Below are 19,143 nucleotides of genomic sequence, written 5' to 3'. Positions count from 1 at the left end.
GGATGTTGGATAAACATTTTAAAAATCATAAGTATTTTAAAATATATTTGAAATATATATTAATGTTAATTGTACATCATTAGGGAAGTGAAGGGGTTAAGTGGAAATGTTCAATAAAATTTTTGGGAAATTCAGAACAATCTTGTTCCCAACATCCGCCCGATATTACCGCACACTCACCATCGTTTTTATTGGCGTTGTACAACAGCTTTTTCCGCTTTTTCTTATTCTTCTTTGCACACCACAATTTCCCTGCAAATAAGAAAAAAAAGTGAGATAGCAAGAGACCGTCAAACCCATGTGAGGGCGCGAGGCGCGGGGGGAATGTGAGGGCGCGTGTCTTCATGCAAAGGGTAGTGAATTCATGGAACAGCCGCCCTCTGTAGTACCAAACACAAAGGGATTTAGGAATGACTGGGAAATACACAGGGCCGGACGTTACACACTAGATCGGAAAAAGGGCATAGGTGCCAAATGCACAGGTGCTCAATTCCAGTCCTCAGGCCCCCCCAAAACACATCAGGTTTTCAGGATATCCCAGTTTCAGCACACGTGGCTCAATCAGAGGACTGAAATTGAGCACCCCTGTTCTAATGTTCTCTTTTGCGGGGGAATTTCAGCTATACCAAAAAAGGATAATAATAATAATTAATCTTAATAAATATATATATATTTTTTTAAACTTGACCACTATGTTCCAGTATTAAAAGAAGACTTTTCCGAAAAGGCAACACATGTTCAGTAGAAATGATAAACTAAAAGAACTTTAAAATGCAGTAATTCAGGACCATGTGGGTTATTTCTGGTGAAACACGCAACGAAAGAGTGGAAAGAACGGGCTGTGTCTGACCGGATTTCTCGGGCTCCTTATCCTCCTCGATTGTTTGCTTCATGGCTTCTCGCTGCTGCTGAAAACTTTTTCCTATGGGAAGATAAAAACAACAAAAGGACTAAAAAGGAATGAATTTGCAAAGTCAAAAAGGAAAATAAAATACTATCTAATAAATTCCCACTTATTTAAAACACTTTTTTTTTAAATCACCAAGATTTAACCCACTTAACACATCCAGGCCACGAAATAGCAGCCTGCCATCTGCCATCGGCTAATTATAGTCACTCGCAGATTAAGCCGACTTGTTAGATCCTACGGACGTCAGCCATAATGCTTAAATAAGTAAATTAAGAGACAACGAAAAGAACAAAGTGAGAATTGTATAAACATTAAAATTCTGGGACATCCAAAAAAAAGCTGGTGGGAGAGGAAACTGTAAACTGACCCAACATGACTAGTGGACCATTAGTGGGGAAGAAAACGTTATTTCTATCTTCATACCACTTTGGTGCTAGGAGGGTCTGCACTCTTACGCCCCCTCCTCCCAAAGCCATGCCCACCCCGGGGTGCTAGGAGAAACTACACCTTGCCCCCCTGGGTGCTAGGAAGGACTGCACTCTTAGAATTGCAATACAGTACCTGGCACAAGTCCGGCCAGAGGTTGATTGTCTTCATCCCCGTCTCGATACGCCTGCCACCAGTTGGGGTCATCTTGGCTAATCACATGGAGTATATCTCCCTTTTGAAAAGAGAGGCCCAGCTCTCGGCAAGGGACGTAAGGGTCATCGGAAGGGTCGTAATCAAAATGCGCTTTGACATGTACCTTGGAAGAAATAAAGATACATGATACAAACGGAGAAAGACCAGGAGCAATTATCCATTAGCGCGAACAAAGATTGCAAGCTTAATATATTAGACACACTATGGACAAGGTGAAACAACCCAAGCTCCCAAATTCAGCTGCACAGGTTCTGTTAGCGACAGTACAACTGTGATTTGACTATAGTGTTATATGCAGTGGCCGCAGTGCGAGGACCGCCGAGGGTACGGGGTATTACTGCTTTTCTAAATACAAATCCAGAGTTAGTGCCTGAACGTTATTATTTCCAAGCTTTGAGTTTCACATGCGATGTAAAGAAATAAACGGCATATTTTAAAGACTCCCGTGTCCGTGTTGACAATAAATATTATAAAGTTTTATACAAAATAAGGCCCAACTAATGTCCCAATGATTAACTAGGTTAGAATTTGATAAAGCCAGTCACCGTGCCACTGCTTTTGGTCAGACACTGACCACTGGTCATATTATAATAGCAACGACACGATCGAGCGCACTACAGGGACTTTCTGTTCCCCTATAATGTGTCTTTTTTCAAATATACATGAAATATTTCCGGCAAACTCATTTTTGACTTGTGCGGTTGCCTTTTCTATCTACTTAGAACACCCCCAATAGCAGCATGGGGGGGAGGGTGAGAGAAGAGAGGGGGCAGCCAAGGGGTGCATGGGGGCGAGGGAGAAGAGGGGGCAGCCAAGGGGTGGGAGAGAGAGAAAGAGGAGGTAGCCAAGGGGTATAGAAGCACCACCACGGAACTAAGTCTTCCTTATTATGTCGGCGTGAGGGCCCCGGGACTAGGTCCTCAGACTATTTGACCTCTGATTATATTATATATTTCACTGTTCAAGGAAATATAAATGTCTTTGGTGGTCGCCATTTCCAACATAGAAATAAATGGTAAATTTGTGCTGAAAATCACACACGTTTCTCCCCCCACACCCCCCGAAACTTTTGTAGATCTACACGCCGTATTTAATAAAAACCGGGGAATTTCCAGGCCGTGAGGCCGGGGTTTTACCAATACGGCATAAACTTCTATTCAAGTGTGATACCAGCCATTGTAGCTCAGAGAATAAGGGCCCACGTTTCTTACCACGGTTTCCTTGGTAGGTGGCGGCTTCGCTTGTTGACTGGGAATTAGCACAAATGACAGAGTGCCGTGCATATCAGCCTGGGGAAGACAGAGCAAAATCAAGATCACAAAAATAGCAACTTAAAACATTTCTGCCCGTTAGGTTAATGTAATTCAGGGGTGGCCAACTCCAGTCCTCAAGGGCCATCAACAGGTCAGGTTTTCAGAATATCCCTGTTTCACAACAGGTGGCACAATCAGTCCCTTCTTCAGCACAGGTGGCTAAATCAGTGGCTCAATCAGTGGCTCAGCCACCTGTGCTGAAGCAGGGATATCCTGAAAACCTGACATGCAGGTGGCCCTTGAGGACTGGAGTTGGCCATCCCATATCTCATTCGATCAGCATGCAAGTTGCACTTACAGCCCATTTTCTGGCCAGGTTCAGTAACCGCGATATGGGGCTCTCACTGTGCTGTAAAAGGATATCGAGCCCTTGCAGCTGTATTTATGCCACTTCGAATATGAATAAGCCTGGGCTCTCCCATCATTCGTAGCAAGGTCAATTCACAGCAAAATAAACAAATCGTACAAAACCCGCCCAAAAAACATACAAGTAGTGTGTTGGACTGACACAAAGTACAATTAATACGTACATTTATGCAAAAGTGATTAATTTAATCCAAATCCAGCAACACAAAGACAGCATCAGAGAAAAGAGAATTGCCAAAATTCCTACAGCAAATGGCATAACGCTGGCGTTTCAGGGCCCTGGCTTCACGCCCGAGGAAAGGGCCGGCGTTGCTATGCCATCTGCTGTAGGAATTTGGGGTCAATTCCCTTTATTCTGATGATGCTGTTTTTGTATTACTATTGGATTTAGATTAAACTGAAGGAGCGTCTCAGTGAGTGAAGACACGGACTCTGATAACTGACACAGTTTGAAGCAGGGGAACCTGGATCAATTCCTGGTGTTGGCTCCTTGTGACCTTGGGCAAGTCACTTTATCTCCCTGTGCCTCAGGCACCAAAAACAGATTGTAAGCTCCTCTAACTATCCTCTGTGCTGCGCACCGCGCACTATACTGTAATTGGGAAGCGCTTCGAGTCCCATTAAGCGCTATATGAAATAAAGTTATTACTTCTTGTAGACTTTTTTTTCTGTGCCCAACAGTGGGGGTGCGGGACCTGAGCCCGCCCAGACAACCACGTCTCCTAAAGCAGGCGAGTGCATGTTCCAAATAAACATTCAAATCATAAACAAAAAGGGACCATCACAGAACATCCCATAGAGAAGCACTTTGAGGCTTAAAATCATCTAAAAAACAGAGGTCACAAAATATTCAGCTGCAGCGTAAATGACCAGGAATATTTCAAGAGATTTTTCTTTTTATATTCAAAGTCTTAGCCGACATACGGAAATAGCAGCTTTGCAGTTACATTGCTCAGGCTAAATGAGACCTCAAATCTTCGCAAGTATTTATGGAGATCAGTATAATTAATATAGAGGGTCGCTACAGAGCAAATCAACAAGGACTCGTACACACAGGGGTGATATCTGTGTGTGTCCATGTGAAAAATGCAAACACTTGCAATGCCCGGAGAAATTGACATCCCAAGCCTTGTGGTATCAGGAATCAATCCCAAAAGTGCTAGAGTAGAGTTGTCAAGGGTCGACAAATTACATTGGGAAATAAATAAACAGCTCCAGCAATATCAGAGTTCAGTTTGCATGCCTTTTCTAATATACCCCATCCAGAGAAAGGAAACCCCCTTCAGGTAACAAAATAACACTGCCCCTACCAAGTAGAACACTCTTATGCCCCCCCATTCAAGCGTGACTGTAAAATGACGTCTACGTGTCGCTCTGCCGGGGAAGAATTGGAAAGGGAGCCCCATCCCCCTTCAGATAAGGAAAGTGAATACATCTTACCAGCAACTCAAAAACCTCATTGACATCCTTCCCACGAATTTCCATGCCGTTTATTTCCAGGACTTCATCGCCTTCGTGCAACAGCCCACTCTTCTCCGCGGCGCCTCCTTTCACTATGCGGCTGATGATGACGGAGTCGTGTTCGTTGCGCACCGTGGCTCCCTGGATCAGAGAAACCACGACGATTGCGTTAACGCCGGATCGAGCTCCCTTATTAGAGTTTAGCGGAACAGGACAAGAATGTCTACTTTTATATTAGAATTTTAAAGTCTATTTTTGCATTTATTTGATGGTTTTATTTGTTTGACGTGTTGGCAGCCAGGGGTACATGAGCGATTTAACTCCCAGCTATTGTTGCCAAATATATAGGCGCGCGGGACATTTCTAATTTTTAACATGATTCCGACGCCAATCTCCACCATAACGCCCACCCCCAATTTCTCACCCCTCCAGCATAACTTGTGTTTCAGCACTCCCTCTTATTAGAGTGTAAGCTCTTTGGGAGACTTCACTAATTGCACCACTGCCTATTAATGAAAGATTTTTGGTTTGCTATATTATTTTATCTGACATTATACTGTGAGTTGTGGAATTTGTTGATACAAATAGCAAATAAAAATATCACTTGTGAGCACATTCACATGTCACAGACAGGTCAGCAACCCTGCTTTCCCCCAGTATCTCCGAGCATACAATGCTTCCACTGAAGCTAGGGATTCTGGGAAATAACATGCAAATGAACAGTCACCTTTTGCTTCAAATCCATTTCAACATGGACCCCTCTGAGTTTATGCCTGCCGTATTACACAGCTTTTCAGCACAGCCTGGGTTAAAGCAGTGCAGAGCCAGTAACCCCACTCACAGACCGCTTTTGACCTTTTGGGTCTCATCAGTGTGAGGTTGGTTATACTGGCTTCGCAATTTGAAGCTGGGATAGGTTTCAACCACACATTATATAAGTTATGGTGGGTACAAAAACACTAATCGAAATACTTTAAAGACGACATGAAGATTCGAGTACTTTACAAGCTAGCTCTGCCTTTCCAAAGACTTTCTCCCTGGAGTGGTGGAACAAGGGAGAGCGGAGAAGAACGTCTGCAGATCAACCAAGGATAATGCAACAATGATAAACCCCCATTAATGTGCAGACCAGGTACAAACACGTTTTAGAAGTACCAAATGCTTAGAGACAAAATAGAACTTACTCCAGTGAATCCATGGAAGAATTTCAGCACAGATCTGATTACTTAGAAGCAATGAAAGCTGAAAAAACGTAGCTCTACCCAGACAATAATATTCTGCTGAAAGCAGGAGGACGTGCCCCGTAATTCCATCGTGCGGAGAAGAAGTGGTTTAGGGGTCTTTTATGGGCAGAGATTTTAATGAAGGACTAGTGTATTCAGGCAGCAAAGTTTTAGCAATCTCGCCCAAATTGCTGCATCATATATCAAGCGTTTACTTGTCCTCGCAGGAGGCATTTTGCTGACCAATACCGTTCATAGTTTGGAGGCAAGTTTAGGATTTTATAATAAGTTTCCGTTAAAGGATAAGGTGTAACCTTCTTAAATTAGATTTACAAGTGTAGGATGCACATAACAGATCGTTAACATAAAGCATCCATTATAAACCAGAAAACATGGAAGTGTAAAACCCCCCAACAAATGATGTCAATGATATCCCGATGAACTCATCCACTGCCAGGACGGCTAAGCAATGCGCTGCAAAATCCTTCAATATTTTCGTTTCCACTTTACACGCCTCCGAGAGTACAACTTACTTACCAACGGAATATCCCTCGATTTCTCTATTCTAACAATTTTAACAGTTTCGCCTCCATAATGGCCAAAATTCTCATACACTTGTTCCTCCGTCGCTGGCTCCAGCATCATCTCTTGCTCTGCTACTTTGTCATGAGCCAAAAAAAGTGCCTAATTCATAGGGGAAACAAGTGAGAAAACATTAGCTAGAGAATGGTACTCTGTATGAGGTCAGTAAAAGAAGGGTGGGTGGTGTTGGTCCTTTCTTCCATGTAGTAACAAAGGAGGGAGGAGGGGGTATGATACATTTTAGTGGACCAACAAGTTAGGTTACAGGCTTTCCAACCTCGCAGGGTCCTTCATCGGGTAACCCACCCCGAGAGGTTGGAAAGCTTGTAACAGATCAACTACTTGTTGATCCAATGAAAGGTATCATACCCTCCTACTCCCGCTCCCTCCTGTGTTACTATGAGGTCAGTGTTTGAATTATGACATCAATTTTACTACACCTAAGCAGTAATAACTGATGCTGTTAAAGGTGCAATCTCAATCTCACTCAGACAGCAAGAAAACAACCTTTTGTAAAATACTTAACAGTACAATCGGGTTAGCCTAAACCAATCTAACCAGGCTAGTAGCAAATATTTGGCTGCTTTAATTTGATTGGAAATTTACAAGCGGCATTTATATTAAGGGTCTCGAAATAGGGACGTGTCAATCAAAACAAACAGAAAATGGAACCCTCAAGTGTCAACAAACTAGGTTTACAAACATTATAAAAAAACAAAACAAAAAAAAAACAATAGATACTAGTGTCAGATTTGGGGAAAAAATTAAAAACTTCCCCCAGATGTGACCCCTAAACATGTGACTGCTATTAGCACACCCAGATGTGACCCCTAAACATGTGACTGCCATTAGCACACCCAGATGTGACCCCTAAACATGTGACTGCCATTAGCACACCCAGATGTGACCCCTAAACATGTGACTGCCATTAGCACACCCAGATGTGACCCCTAAACATGTGACTGCCATTAGCACACACAGAGATTGTCCCCTTCAAAATCTCATCGCACCACATTTAGAATTTTATACATTTACAGATTTAAGTTCTAAGAGGGACTGAGTGCACGTTAAAAAAATAGAGGTACAGCTGAACCCCGTTATAACGCGGTCCTTGGGGTCCACAGCCCCTAGACCGCGTTATAACCGGGATCGCGTTAAAATTTGACAGGCAGTCTTTTTTTTTTTAAAACCTCCATTTTGCCGCGTGAGGACCTTACCGGTATCTAGATCTCTCTCCTCACTTCATAGGAGCCCACGTGCTCACCTCTCTGTTGTGTGCAGTCATTTTTTTTTAAACATTCAATTAAATGCTTTATTGACTAACGGACACATACACAAACTGAACATTAGTACATTTTGTATAAGACACATGCAGGGAATGAACTCAGGACCTTCCACTGGTACTGATACCAATGCCTTACCTCTTACCTCTACGCCATAGGCTGGGTGTGACAAGACATGCCCTAAAAATAAATGGACGGCTGCAGAGAGGAGAGCACGTGGGCAGCTGCAGAGTGGAGAGCACGTGGGCTTCTATGAAGTGAGGAGAGATGCCGGTAAGGTCCTTGCACGGCAAAATGGAGGTTTTAAATTTAGGAGCCATGCTCAGACCGCGTTATAAGCGGATTCGCGTTATAGCGGATCGCACTATAACGAGGTTGAGCTGTAGTTGGATACAGAAGTGAGACCCCTGCATCCGGAACGTGAGACATGCAGACCTGCTGTGCAGAGGGAGGGGGCACCCTTTGGAAATATGCCGGCAGCGATTGTGCGGGAAGTCCCATGAAACCCAGATAAGGACAGCAATGTAACAGCCATGGCAAGAAGCCGACTGGAACTTTAGAGAACAATGTTGGAGACAATGTAACAAAGAATCACAGGGAATGTGTGTAACCCTCGGGAACACATTGCAAAGAAATACAGGAACAGTCTAATTAAAGCAGCAAAAACATAAATATATATTAATTTCTGTAGTATTAGATAATAGTGACATAATATAAATATATTTATTTTTTTCAACTTCATGTCACTTTTAATTACTTTTAAAGCATCCTGTGATTTCTATAGCTGGATTTAGCACACCTCCTCCCAGCAGTGCAAAATATTTGCAACACTTGTTTGTGATAATTTGTTGCCAATGTTCCCAGCAGTTTGAGCTGCAAACTGTAACAATAGCTAATACTACCTTAGTAATATAAGGATACATTGTAACTGCCGAGTTACACTGAGTGAAGGATTGCTCGAAACGGAAAGGCGGCCATTATGCTAGGCACACAATAAAGATTTTTACAGATTTATAACAAGAGCACCAACCGATTGCCAGTTTAGTTAAGAACGTAGAATTATACATTGTCACGCGCTTTACATATACAAATAAGGAGAAAACGGGACAGTAGAATTACTGCTTTAAGGCAGCAATGCTAAAGGTCTCATCTTTTTACAATGGTAAAATCCTTTTGCTGCTGTTTGTAAGCACTCTAAGGCTGCGCTTATACAGCTGGCGACGCGACCGATGATGTCACCCGTCGCCATTGCGACAAGTTGTACTTGGAAGTTTAGGCGCCGCCACTGGATGACGTCATAAAAGGGGAGGGAAGAGGCACGGAGAAGCTCCTGATTGGCCGCAAGGGGAGACCGTCTCCGAAAAAAATCAAATATCAGTGACTACCAGATTTCTGGTAGCACTGTCGCTCCATCGCGTGCACTATAAGCGCATGCGATGGCGACAATGCATTTGTTTTGCCGTGACGGCGCCGTCGCTGGCACTATAAGCGCAGACTAACACCAAGGTCTGCAGTTACATTTTGAAGCGGAAGGATCAAAATCTAGGAGAAAGGGGAAAATGCCACCATTTAGCAAGAAGGTTTTACCTGAATGTGTGGTGTGCTCAGCAAAGCATTGAGCTCGTGGCCGTCTTTCTGGTGACTTAACTTTAAAATCTGTTGTACCTAACAGGGAAGAAAAGCAAATGACAAAAAATATTCATAAACACAAACATTAAACCCCCGCGCGAACACAACTTAGTCTATGGATTAAAGCAGGGGAGCGCTAACTTTTCTGCTGCGCCCCCGTCTTCCCCGCTGCGATGCCCGCGCCCCCTCTCCCTACCTTACAGCTACGTCAAGTGATCCGCGGCGTTGACGCGTCACAGAGCGTCTGAATCTAGGTAAGTAAAGTGCTGGAGGCCTCACGCGATCCCCAGTCTGGTAAGCGGTCACTTCAGCTTCAGCAGCATTACTAGCAGACCTAATTTCTGTTTAACTATGGTTATGTCCTATTATTGTTTATAATATTAAATGTTTTATTTTACCTGTTTTCTCTCAGCTCTTTGTTTTAACCTTGTTTTAGTTATGTTTTAGTTATGTTTTTTGTTTTTATTTATTTTGATTCAGTGGCAATTGTTTAACAATATTACGCTATATGTTCCTATTTTGTCTTTATTTATATGCGAATCCTCTTCGTTTTGGAGCACATCCCTACACATGATCCAGCACCTGATCCGGGTTGTATATATCCTTTTTTACTTTGGGGTTATGTGCGAGGCGCCATAGATATAATATTCCACTTCACATGTTGTTTCTCTGACCTGGGGGTCAGTGTTATATCACAGGCAGCCGCCACTCTACACCTAATATAGCACATTAATTAGCACTTTTGAATTTTAGCGCTACCTTTCCTGATTTTAGGTTTAGAATACACCTGCATATCTTAACCCTCTGGCAGTGAAAGCGTTAAGACCATGGCAATTGAAACCCGTAACACTTTCCTACTTCGTGTGGGACACGCAGTCCAAGAACATAACTTTTGTATTATTGTGCGCGTGTATACTTCTATAAAACACAGGAGGAGTGCTGCTAAAATCTCTGTTAAACCTTTATGAGGTCTACTTTTACATATACACTAGTATTTTATGCTCCGCGGTTATGTAGCCACGGACCACACATCCCACGGTCTTATCCTTAAGAAACCAACGGTCCCGCAAAACATTTGTTTATTTTGGCCCCAATTACTAGAAGAGAACTTGAAACAGAGCAATTTATACGTAGATGTTCTAGTATTATCTCGACATAGGGCTTTATCGCACCCGCTGCGTAAATGCAATCTGACCTTTTGTGTAGAACAGGATTGCAAAACAATGATGATTTTGTATAGCGAATTCTGCACTGGCTTTCCCACCAGTGTTCAGAGGGGAGGCCACTAAAAACCCTTCTGAAATGGGGGGGATAATCTACTTTTCAAGCCCTTTTTTTTACCTTTTTAAAAAGGCTTTGGAAATATTAGCCCATATCAAATCTCCACTTCCATTATAAAACCACCATTTCATTTTGCGCTCAATTAGCAACGATCCACAACTAACCTCTAGTGAAGTGTGTGTGTACGGTTATTTTACAAGTTATTAAAAAAGCATTTAATTGTGAGATAACAGGTAGAGGAGTAATAAGGTCGAGTGCTTTTACTCCATTGTAACAGACAAAGACCAAGTCTGCAAAAACCAGAGTGTGCATTGTTCTGTAACACACTAGTGCAGGGGTGGGCAACTCCAGTCCTAAAGGGCCACCAACAGGTAAGGTTTTCAGGATATCCCTGCTTCAGCACAGCCACCTGTGCTGAAGCAGGGATATCCTGAAAAGGACCTCCTGCAGGTCAGGTTGAGGACTGGAGTTGGCATGGCCCCCCAAGCACCAGCATATTTAAATAGAAAACGACTGACATAATTAAACGCTGTATGTGCAGAGCTGAGCACCTCACATACCTCTTGCGTTAACTCCTGTGCATTAGGATGAAGCGGGTACGGGGGGCTGGTTTTGTTCATGTGAACAGCCACAGCATTATGCACCTTGAAGGCATTCTGAAAGTCTACGTTTTGTACCAGCTGCAGAAGTAAATGGAGGTCTTCTTGGCTCTGAGAGTCTACCAAGGTGTGTTGGATATCTTTAAGCGACGACAACAGATCTTCCACTTCTGGCAAAGGGAAAGTGTTTGAGAGAGGGGGGGGAAAACAGATGAAACTAGATTAGTAATTTTTTTTTTACATGTTAACATTTTTATGTAATTATATTAACCCGACGATCAACGGGGTCTCCCGACGATCAACGGGGTCTCCCGACGATCAACGGGGGTCTACCGAAATGGTATTCACTGCAAAACCTGCATGCACCAGGCAAGTATATTTTTTGTTCTTCAAAGATTTTTTTCAGCATACTGTACAACAGAACGTTTGCTTTCACTTCACTCAATGATTTGTAAACTTTATTATTCCTGAAAACTGAACCAAAGACTAAAGTGAACATGGCTGCTAACCTCCTCCCACTTGGTGACATCACACTACAAATGGTCTTATTAGATAAAACTGAGGATAAAGGTTTCTCTGATAAGACTGAAGTATGCATGGACATCATGCAGCTCGGAACGGCTGGGGTGAATGAGAATAGGCAACCGAGTCTCCCATGTACACACGTCTTCAAAGAAAGGAGGACCAAGTTACCTACAATTTGTTAGACATGCAACTGCCATTAGTTCACTTTGTTCCTAGGATCAGCTACCCCTTTTGCCACGTGCTCTCCAACAGTGCGGCCATGGGAACTATTGCCCTCTCCCCCAACGAGATATAACATACAAAGAGTTGCTAAGACCTCTTCAAATCTTTTTCAATGTGCAATGTGCACAATCTCGCATTGGTTTGTCCATCTAAGTCGAATGACTGCTCTGAAAACCAGGGCCCATTCAAATGACCAATGTCTGATGACCTCTGAAGAGAACATTCTTTGAAGACATCTCCTTATCACCAACATACATAAAGATGCTTATGGCAAGTCTTAATCTCCCTTCCTTTACCCTTTGACCTCTAAATCATTAATACGGTAAGACCTAGTCAGTGTACGGTCTTCTAAACTTTAAAAAAAACCTCACCAACAGATAACTGAAAATACTTGGTCGTTTTTAGTAAGAAAACAAGGAATCTCCCAATGTGAAATAGACAGATGGCTATGAAAAAAGGCCACAAGCAGAGTGCTAATTTTCAGTCGTTAAACGGACAGCCGGCATGGATTCAATATTATAGCTTTTCCGTGCCGTTATAAGTCCTACTGTTACACCTTCACCAATACTCAAGTGATGGCATAATAAATGTATTTACCAACTGATCCCATCTCTTAACATCCTAACATGTTGGGTGCAAGTTATTGGACCAGCGTTAAAATAAATAGATGGACAAAGACAGAAAATAACCCATAACAATCTTTGCAAAAGCCTTCTGAAATGAGCAGCAAGGCTATAAAATGGCAAGTTATGGGCTCCGTACGTTTCTTTTCACCTGTTCATAGCTTTAACAATATCTCACTCAAATACCTCTGCGGAGATTCAAGTCCTTGGGGGGAAAAGAAACATGGAAACTTAAGCTCGCTTGTTCCACAAAAGATTTACCTACTCATTTCCAATGTGCCGCATTTAAAACACTAATCCCAAAGTGTGTAAATATAGATGCCGCCCTCTGTACTTGACATATGGACACTAAGGGAGCACTATAGTTCTATAGCTCACTAGATCAGGGGTGGCCAACTCCAGTCCTCAACAGCTACCAACAGGTCAGGTTCAGGATAGCCCTGCTTCAGCACAGGTGGCTCATCCTGAAAACCCGACCAGTTGGTAGCTCGAGGACTGGAGTTGGCTACTCCCCTGCACTAGATGCTCATTCAATATACAGTAACAGTCAACCACAGTGTTCACTTCAAAACTTTGCATTGTGCCTGTATTCCCTAACTCAGCCCATCTCATTATACTGGTTTGACATCTCATGTTTTATGACCATCACCTGCTCTGGGACAGCTTGCTCATATAAAACCTGCAAATATAAACAAACACTCGCTGGTACCCAGAAACAGCCAAGCGGCCGTCCTTGCAAACCCCAAACACATTCATTCAAACATATGCTCTGCCACCGCTGGGATGCCTGCATGCTCCACGCGCTCACTCACTTTGTAGTTGCAAGCAGGCAGCACTCTTGTTCCCTGAAGCCAGAGATGGGTGACAGCTTTCTGAACACACAATGCAGAACAGACCATCCCTATCGCTCTATCAGCCGTCGCTGCTTAGAAAACTCACAGCTGCCTATGGGTTGCAGCATAAAGACACGCCATTACCCTACGTACAGCTCATTGTATTAAAGGACTAGATGAAAAGTACAAGGCTAGGTCAAAAAGGAAGACGGTGACGTCACGTGGGGGCAGAGACAGCGGGAAAAAATGCAATAAAAAACACAAAGCTTCTTTGACTACCCAACATAAAAGCCAGCTGTCCAAGATAAATGAACACCCTGTTATTTCTGCCATAATTAGATGCAACTCAATAAATTTGCTGCCAATTCACATTTCATCGCGTCTATGATGTCTATGCAAATTGATCTTTGAAACACAAAGGCTAAAGGCAAAACAAGTATTTGTTCAGACTTTCACGCACATACAGTATGTAGAACATAAGGTTTGCTAAAGATTGGTCTCCAAAAACTGTAATGAATCATTGAAAAATGACAGCGCAGAACGTCTGCTGCCTAAAAAGTTTCACAAAATATAGCACATTCAGAGCAGATCTACTTAAAACAGACTGAGTCCGAGCCGGAATCTTCCATACAAAGGAAGCCATTCTTACAATGAAATGTCAAGAAAGTGAAGTCATACTGAATTAGCATGTGAATCCTGATGTATTGTTTATTACAAATGTCATTTACATGTTTAATGTAAGCACGCTTTTATAGACTTTAGTAATAAAAGGTTTAATGGCATAAACACGCTACTGACCAACAGAACAAATGGTACAATAAAATACAAGCACATACAAGTTGCGGCGAGTCGTGATTTACATGCAGCTTTCTGTAATAAGCATGTGCGCAGTTAAATTTACGACGTATAAGAAAGTAGAAATCTGTGTTTTATACAAAGTGACCACCACACCTTGTAATGTCAAAGCTGCTAATACCTCCCTTGTGTTTTCAGTCTATAAACACTACTGAAACCTTTAAAAATGTTATACAAGAATTGTACAATTGAGTGATAAACACCCTGTCCATGCCAGGGCTCCCTGGGAGTGTAACATTAGGGGCGATTTAAATTTTTTTTTAAACTAATAACCCCGGGCCCAGAACGGGAAGTAGTGTCCCACAATGTAGTGGTGATTAACAGCTGTCTTACCAACACACTTTTGTACCTGTGATCCTTCCAGCGCTGCGGTGGATGAGCGACACGCTTTGTTGCCTTTTGGCAACAAAGTATCACAAACAGACCAGTTGTGTTCCAAACAGCAGACTGTCTATTACTTTGAAAGCTGTAACAATGTTACACTTCGTAATATGTTACATAGCAGCTACAGCATTTCACAGACTGCAGCACAAAGTTAGAAGGCAGCCATATCGTTAGGCACACAATCAGGAGGTTTACACATTTATAAACAGGAGCATCAAACGATTGCCAGCTTAGATAAGCATGTAGAATTATAGTCACATGCGTCACATATACAAATAACAAAAGAAAAAAGGGAGGGGGATGTAGTATTGCTGCTATAAGTTGGTAACAATTTACATCAAACTGGCACATGCTCAATATTACTTGGCACAAATCTAACTGTGTGTCTCCCTTGATATATACAGTACACCCCAATATAGCAATAGTTCCTCTCAAATCGCTCTAACATTGCTTTACATGTACATCATTTTTCTTACAAGATCATTTGTACTTTGATACAAATACAATGTGTTCTGAATATACTCATCTGAATTTCACGTGCCAAGAGGAATGTGAATATGCATCAAAAAATGGCAGGAGGTTTGTTTTGTTTATACTTTCACTGCGGGACATATTAAAGGGAGTGGGTGCAACCATTATTCACATGCAGGCCTACATGAATGTCAGGCATTTCGGAGATCATTACTGCTAAATTAATATAATGTAGGACTCTGTTGTCCAACAACATTTAAAATCAAGACTATCGAATGCTGAAATGTAGATGTTCAACCACAGGAAGATACTGTTTAAAGATAGGACAGAGGATTGAGTTAAATATGTTGCCACCTGAATACATTATATAAAACAATATTGGGATATATACGCGGGGGAGGAACTCACTGTATATTGTATTTCATGGGGGTGCACTCTGCATTTCTTGGATTCAAATTGTTGTGGAACAGTTGTTCCCCACAAAATGATAAAGGAGACACAGGCATTCTTTAAGACCCCGCATCTCCTTGATTTGAGGGGATAATTGACCTAAACATTGATCTTTTCTTCCATGAACTAGAACCGGAGTGGCAAACTCCAGTCCTCAACCAACGGGCAGGGTTTAAAGATATTCCTGCTTCTGCACAGGTGGCTCGGTCAATGACTGACCTGTTGGTGGCCGTTGAGGGCTGGAGTTGACCACCCCTGAACTAGAACATGCAGTGGGTTGCTTCAGAATAAGCACTATGAGGAGAAACTGTACATTTATTCAACAACTTCTTGGACCAATAACCAGTCTCTACATCCGTGTTTTTCAACCAGGCTTCAATAGTAACCCTGGGGTTCCCCGGGCCTCCCCTAAAGGGTTTCCTGTCATTTTTCAGGTAATTTTCAAAATTGTATCAAATGCAGAAGAATTGACAACGCTTCTGATGTCAGACGCGCTGTTCGATAGGGTTGGGGGATCTTCAAAATTTCACATAGGGTTAGTAAACAAAACGTAACTAAATAAAAAGGTTGGAAACCACTTGTCTACAAGCATGTCTAACAGCTTGTACATTTGCAAAAAAAATTACAATCTTTCTGGGACAAAATAAAATTTCCTCTTAGGAATGAGAAGTTAAGAGAATGCAAAAGGTTGTATTACGGAAAAGTAATTTGTTATTAGTGTTTCTTTGTTTACTATACACAGACCAGTGTCTTCTGAAAAGATTTGGCTCCAAATACCTTTGACATAAGGTTAAAATGATTAATGATCCAATCATTACACATTGTAGCCACTTCACTGGGGTTAGCAAGGAACTACAAATGTAGAAGTAATGAAGAGATAGGTACGTGAACGAGAATATTTGAGCGAGTCTGAAAATTGATATTTTGGAGTTATGCAAATGAGGCCAGCTGGTGTATGCCTGCTGCACTTAAGGATATTGACCTTATATCCCAATTTGTTTCTCTGGTCATTAATATCTCACACTCCTGCTATTAACTTTCTTACAGACAAGCCAATGTTATCCGATACAAAAGAGAACCCAATGTTAGCCATGTCTGCTGAGCAGTGAGCGTTAGCAGGGGAAGCAAAAGGGGACGGAGGTGCCCCCATCACACTGCAGGAGCTTTACCCTCCTGAAGACAGAAAGGGAGAAGGACAGGCAGAGAAAGGGGGTCTTACAAAAAGGATTACTCTGCCACAAAGATCTTCATATAATTTGGTATATAATCCTTATCCTGATGAACGTCACTTGATGACAAACAAAATGGTACTTTGTTTTTAAATGTATTTTGAATTCAGTAGAAATAGCCGTGTTAGTCCAGTTGCAATAGCGCAGAATAAAGAAGTACTTCAGTTTTAGGCAATACCTTGTTGACCCGAGGAAGGGAGGAGAAATCTCAAAAGCTTGTCTTATAATATCTATTATCGAATCTATTATTAGTCCAAATAAAAATCACCTAATACTGAAGTACTAATTTACTCTGCACTAAATGTATTTTAAATGGCTTACCCGTTATGCCAGGCCGATTTACCGTCTTGCACCATCTTTTTTATTTTTATCTCCCAAAATATAAATTCAGTTTACAGTGGTTACTTATGGAAGTCTAAAAATAAAACAAGTGGGCGGTGTCAGCAGTTTTCCCCTGTACATTATAACATGTTCTGCAAAGACATCCAAGGCTACATAAGACATGTAAGAGTAAACAACGCTGTGTAGTGCTCTAGCACAGACCTGACCATTTGCTGGATAATGTGTATGAAAACATAATTCCAAATCCTTGAAGTGTCCCACGATTAATAACCCTTTAGAGCATCACACCACTTCCATTGCATCAATAAGCTGGAAGAGCAACATCCCTTGCTTGATGAATACTCACACTTGCTTGTGTCCAGTCTCATACATTGAATAGGATATCTGTGGTGTAAAAGGAGCAAATCACTCACTGTTAGATGGGTCTTTTGTGGGTCTTTTCTTCCATGGACGTGTGCTGCCTGTTCTCCAGGATATTCAGAGGTTTGTGAGGAGAGGTGGAGCACTACCGGAAAAAACTGCTAGAGAGTTGTGTTCCCAATAAAAAGGTTTAATGGATTAGAGCATAGTACACAAAAAATGAGCCCTGGGGCCCCCACCAACGCGTTTCGAGCTTGCGCTCTTTCTCAAGGTGCATACCCTCTGGCAAATCCCCTTACCTGATATAGGTTCATTTTCCCGCCTTTCCTCGCCACTAACCCGTCGCTCAGTAGCGTCACCAGGAGCGCGCCATGTTGCCATGACGCCCCATGAGTCGCGCCGTCGCGCTGGGTAGAGTGGTGACGTCAGCGCGTCTTTGAACCACAACAACAACTTTATTTCTATCTCCTAACGAACACTATTAAAAAAACTTAAAACAACTTTATTGAACATTTTAATTATTAACAGTATACACTCTCCGTTCTCCACGAAGTGTGTATCTAAGGAAAACCTTATAAAAACAACTACAAAAGTATTAACACAATCCTTGGTAGTTAGTGATGTATTTTCTCTTTCTTGGAATGCCTCTATGTGACTTTTATGAATAATTTCAGTTTAAACACAAGCATAGAACAAAAGACAGTGCAGGCATACATATAACCCAGAATTATAATTTATAATTATTTACAAAATATTATTTTGATCTGTTATGCCCATATCTGCCTAATCTTTTAATTATGAAATAAAGTCACATATACAAAGAGTTTTTGTGATCCATACATGTTTAGAATCGCCGGATGTTTGAACCGTGGTGTTATATATTATAAACCAATACTTTGTTTGTTTGCACATAATTTTATTTTCTTTTATACTATGTATAATTATTTTAGTATTGGGTAAGATGATAATTGATATTGATTACACAGTGGTTTTCTTGGACTAAATGTAATAACACTACAAAGGGTGCCTTGTTATGAAAATTGATTATGACAATAAATTCACTTTTAACAAGGGATTACAAAAGTTACCGTGTAATGAAAAATAACAATAATTGACAATTTATTTTAGAAAGGGATTTAGATCCCACTCTGAATTTAACCCAAACGGAATTCTCGTGTTTAGGGTAAAAATCCAGAAGAGTTCCCTTTTGTCCAGTAAGTCCAGCCTATTGCCTCCCCTATAGGGTTTCTCAATATGTTCAATTCCTCTATATTTAAGTTTGGAAATGTCTCCATGTTTGCAGTTTGTAAAATGTAGAGATACAGGGTGTGTCAGATCTCCTTTTTTGATTAGTCTTATGTGCTCCCTCATCCTGATTTTTAATGCTCGTGTGGTACGTCCTACGTACTGTTTGCCACATCCACAGTCCAATAAATAGACTATAAATGTGGCATTACAGTTTATGAATGACTTGATGGGGTATGACTGTCCTGTATTAAAGGATACAAAGTTGTGTGACTGCATCATATAAGCACAAGATATGCACTTAAGACATTTAAA

At 41.6% G+C, this 19,143-nt stretch overlaps 1 protein-coding gene across 1 annotated transcript in view; it reads right to left on the bottom strand.

Moving 5' to 3' along the window:
• Positions 1–19,143, bottom strand: part of PALS1 (protein associated with LIN7 1, MAGUK p55 family member) — a 67,097-nt gene that overhangs the window by 10,168 nt on the left and 37,786 nt on the right. The window contains exons 3-10 of the mRNA XM_075613571.1: positions 11,251–11,459; positions 9,368–9,445; positions 6,453–6,599; positions 4,672–4,833; positions 2,764–2,841; positions 1,472–1,655; positions 851–922; positions 181–252 (exon numbers count right to left, since the gene is read on the bottom strand). Coding sequence (XP_075469686.1) covers positions 181–252; positions 851–922; positions 1,472–1,655; positions 2,764–2,841; positions 4,672–4,833; positions 6,453–6,599; positions 9,368–9,445; positions 11,251–11,459 — 1,002 coding nt within the window. The remainder of the gene's footprint in view (positions 1–180; positions 253–850; positions 923–1,471; positions 1,656–2,763; positions 2,842–4,671; positions 4,834–6,452; positions 6,600–9,367; positions 9,446–11,250; positions 11,460–19,143) is intronic.

This window comes from Ascaphus truei, chromosome 9, assembly GCF_040206685.1.
Source record: "Ascaphus truei isolate aAscTru1 chromosome 9, aAscTru1.hap1, whole genome shotgun sequence".
NCBI lineage: Eukaryota > Metazoa > Chordata > Amphibia > Anura > Ascaphidae > Ascaphus > Ascaphus truei.
Note: the sequence above shows the minus strand (reverse complement) of the source record. Positions and strands in the feature narration are given on the sequence as shown.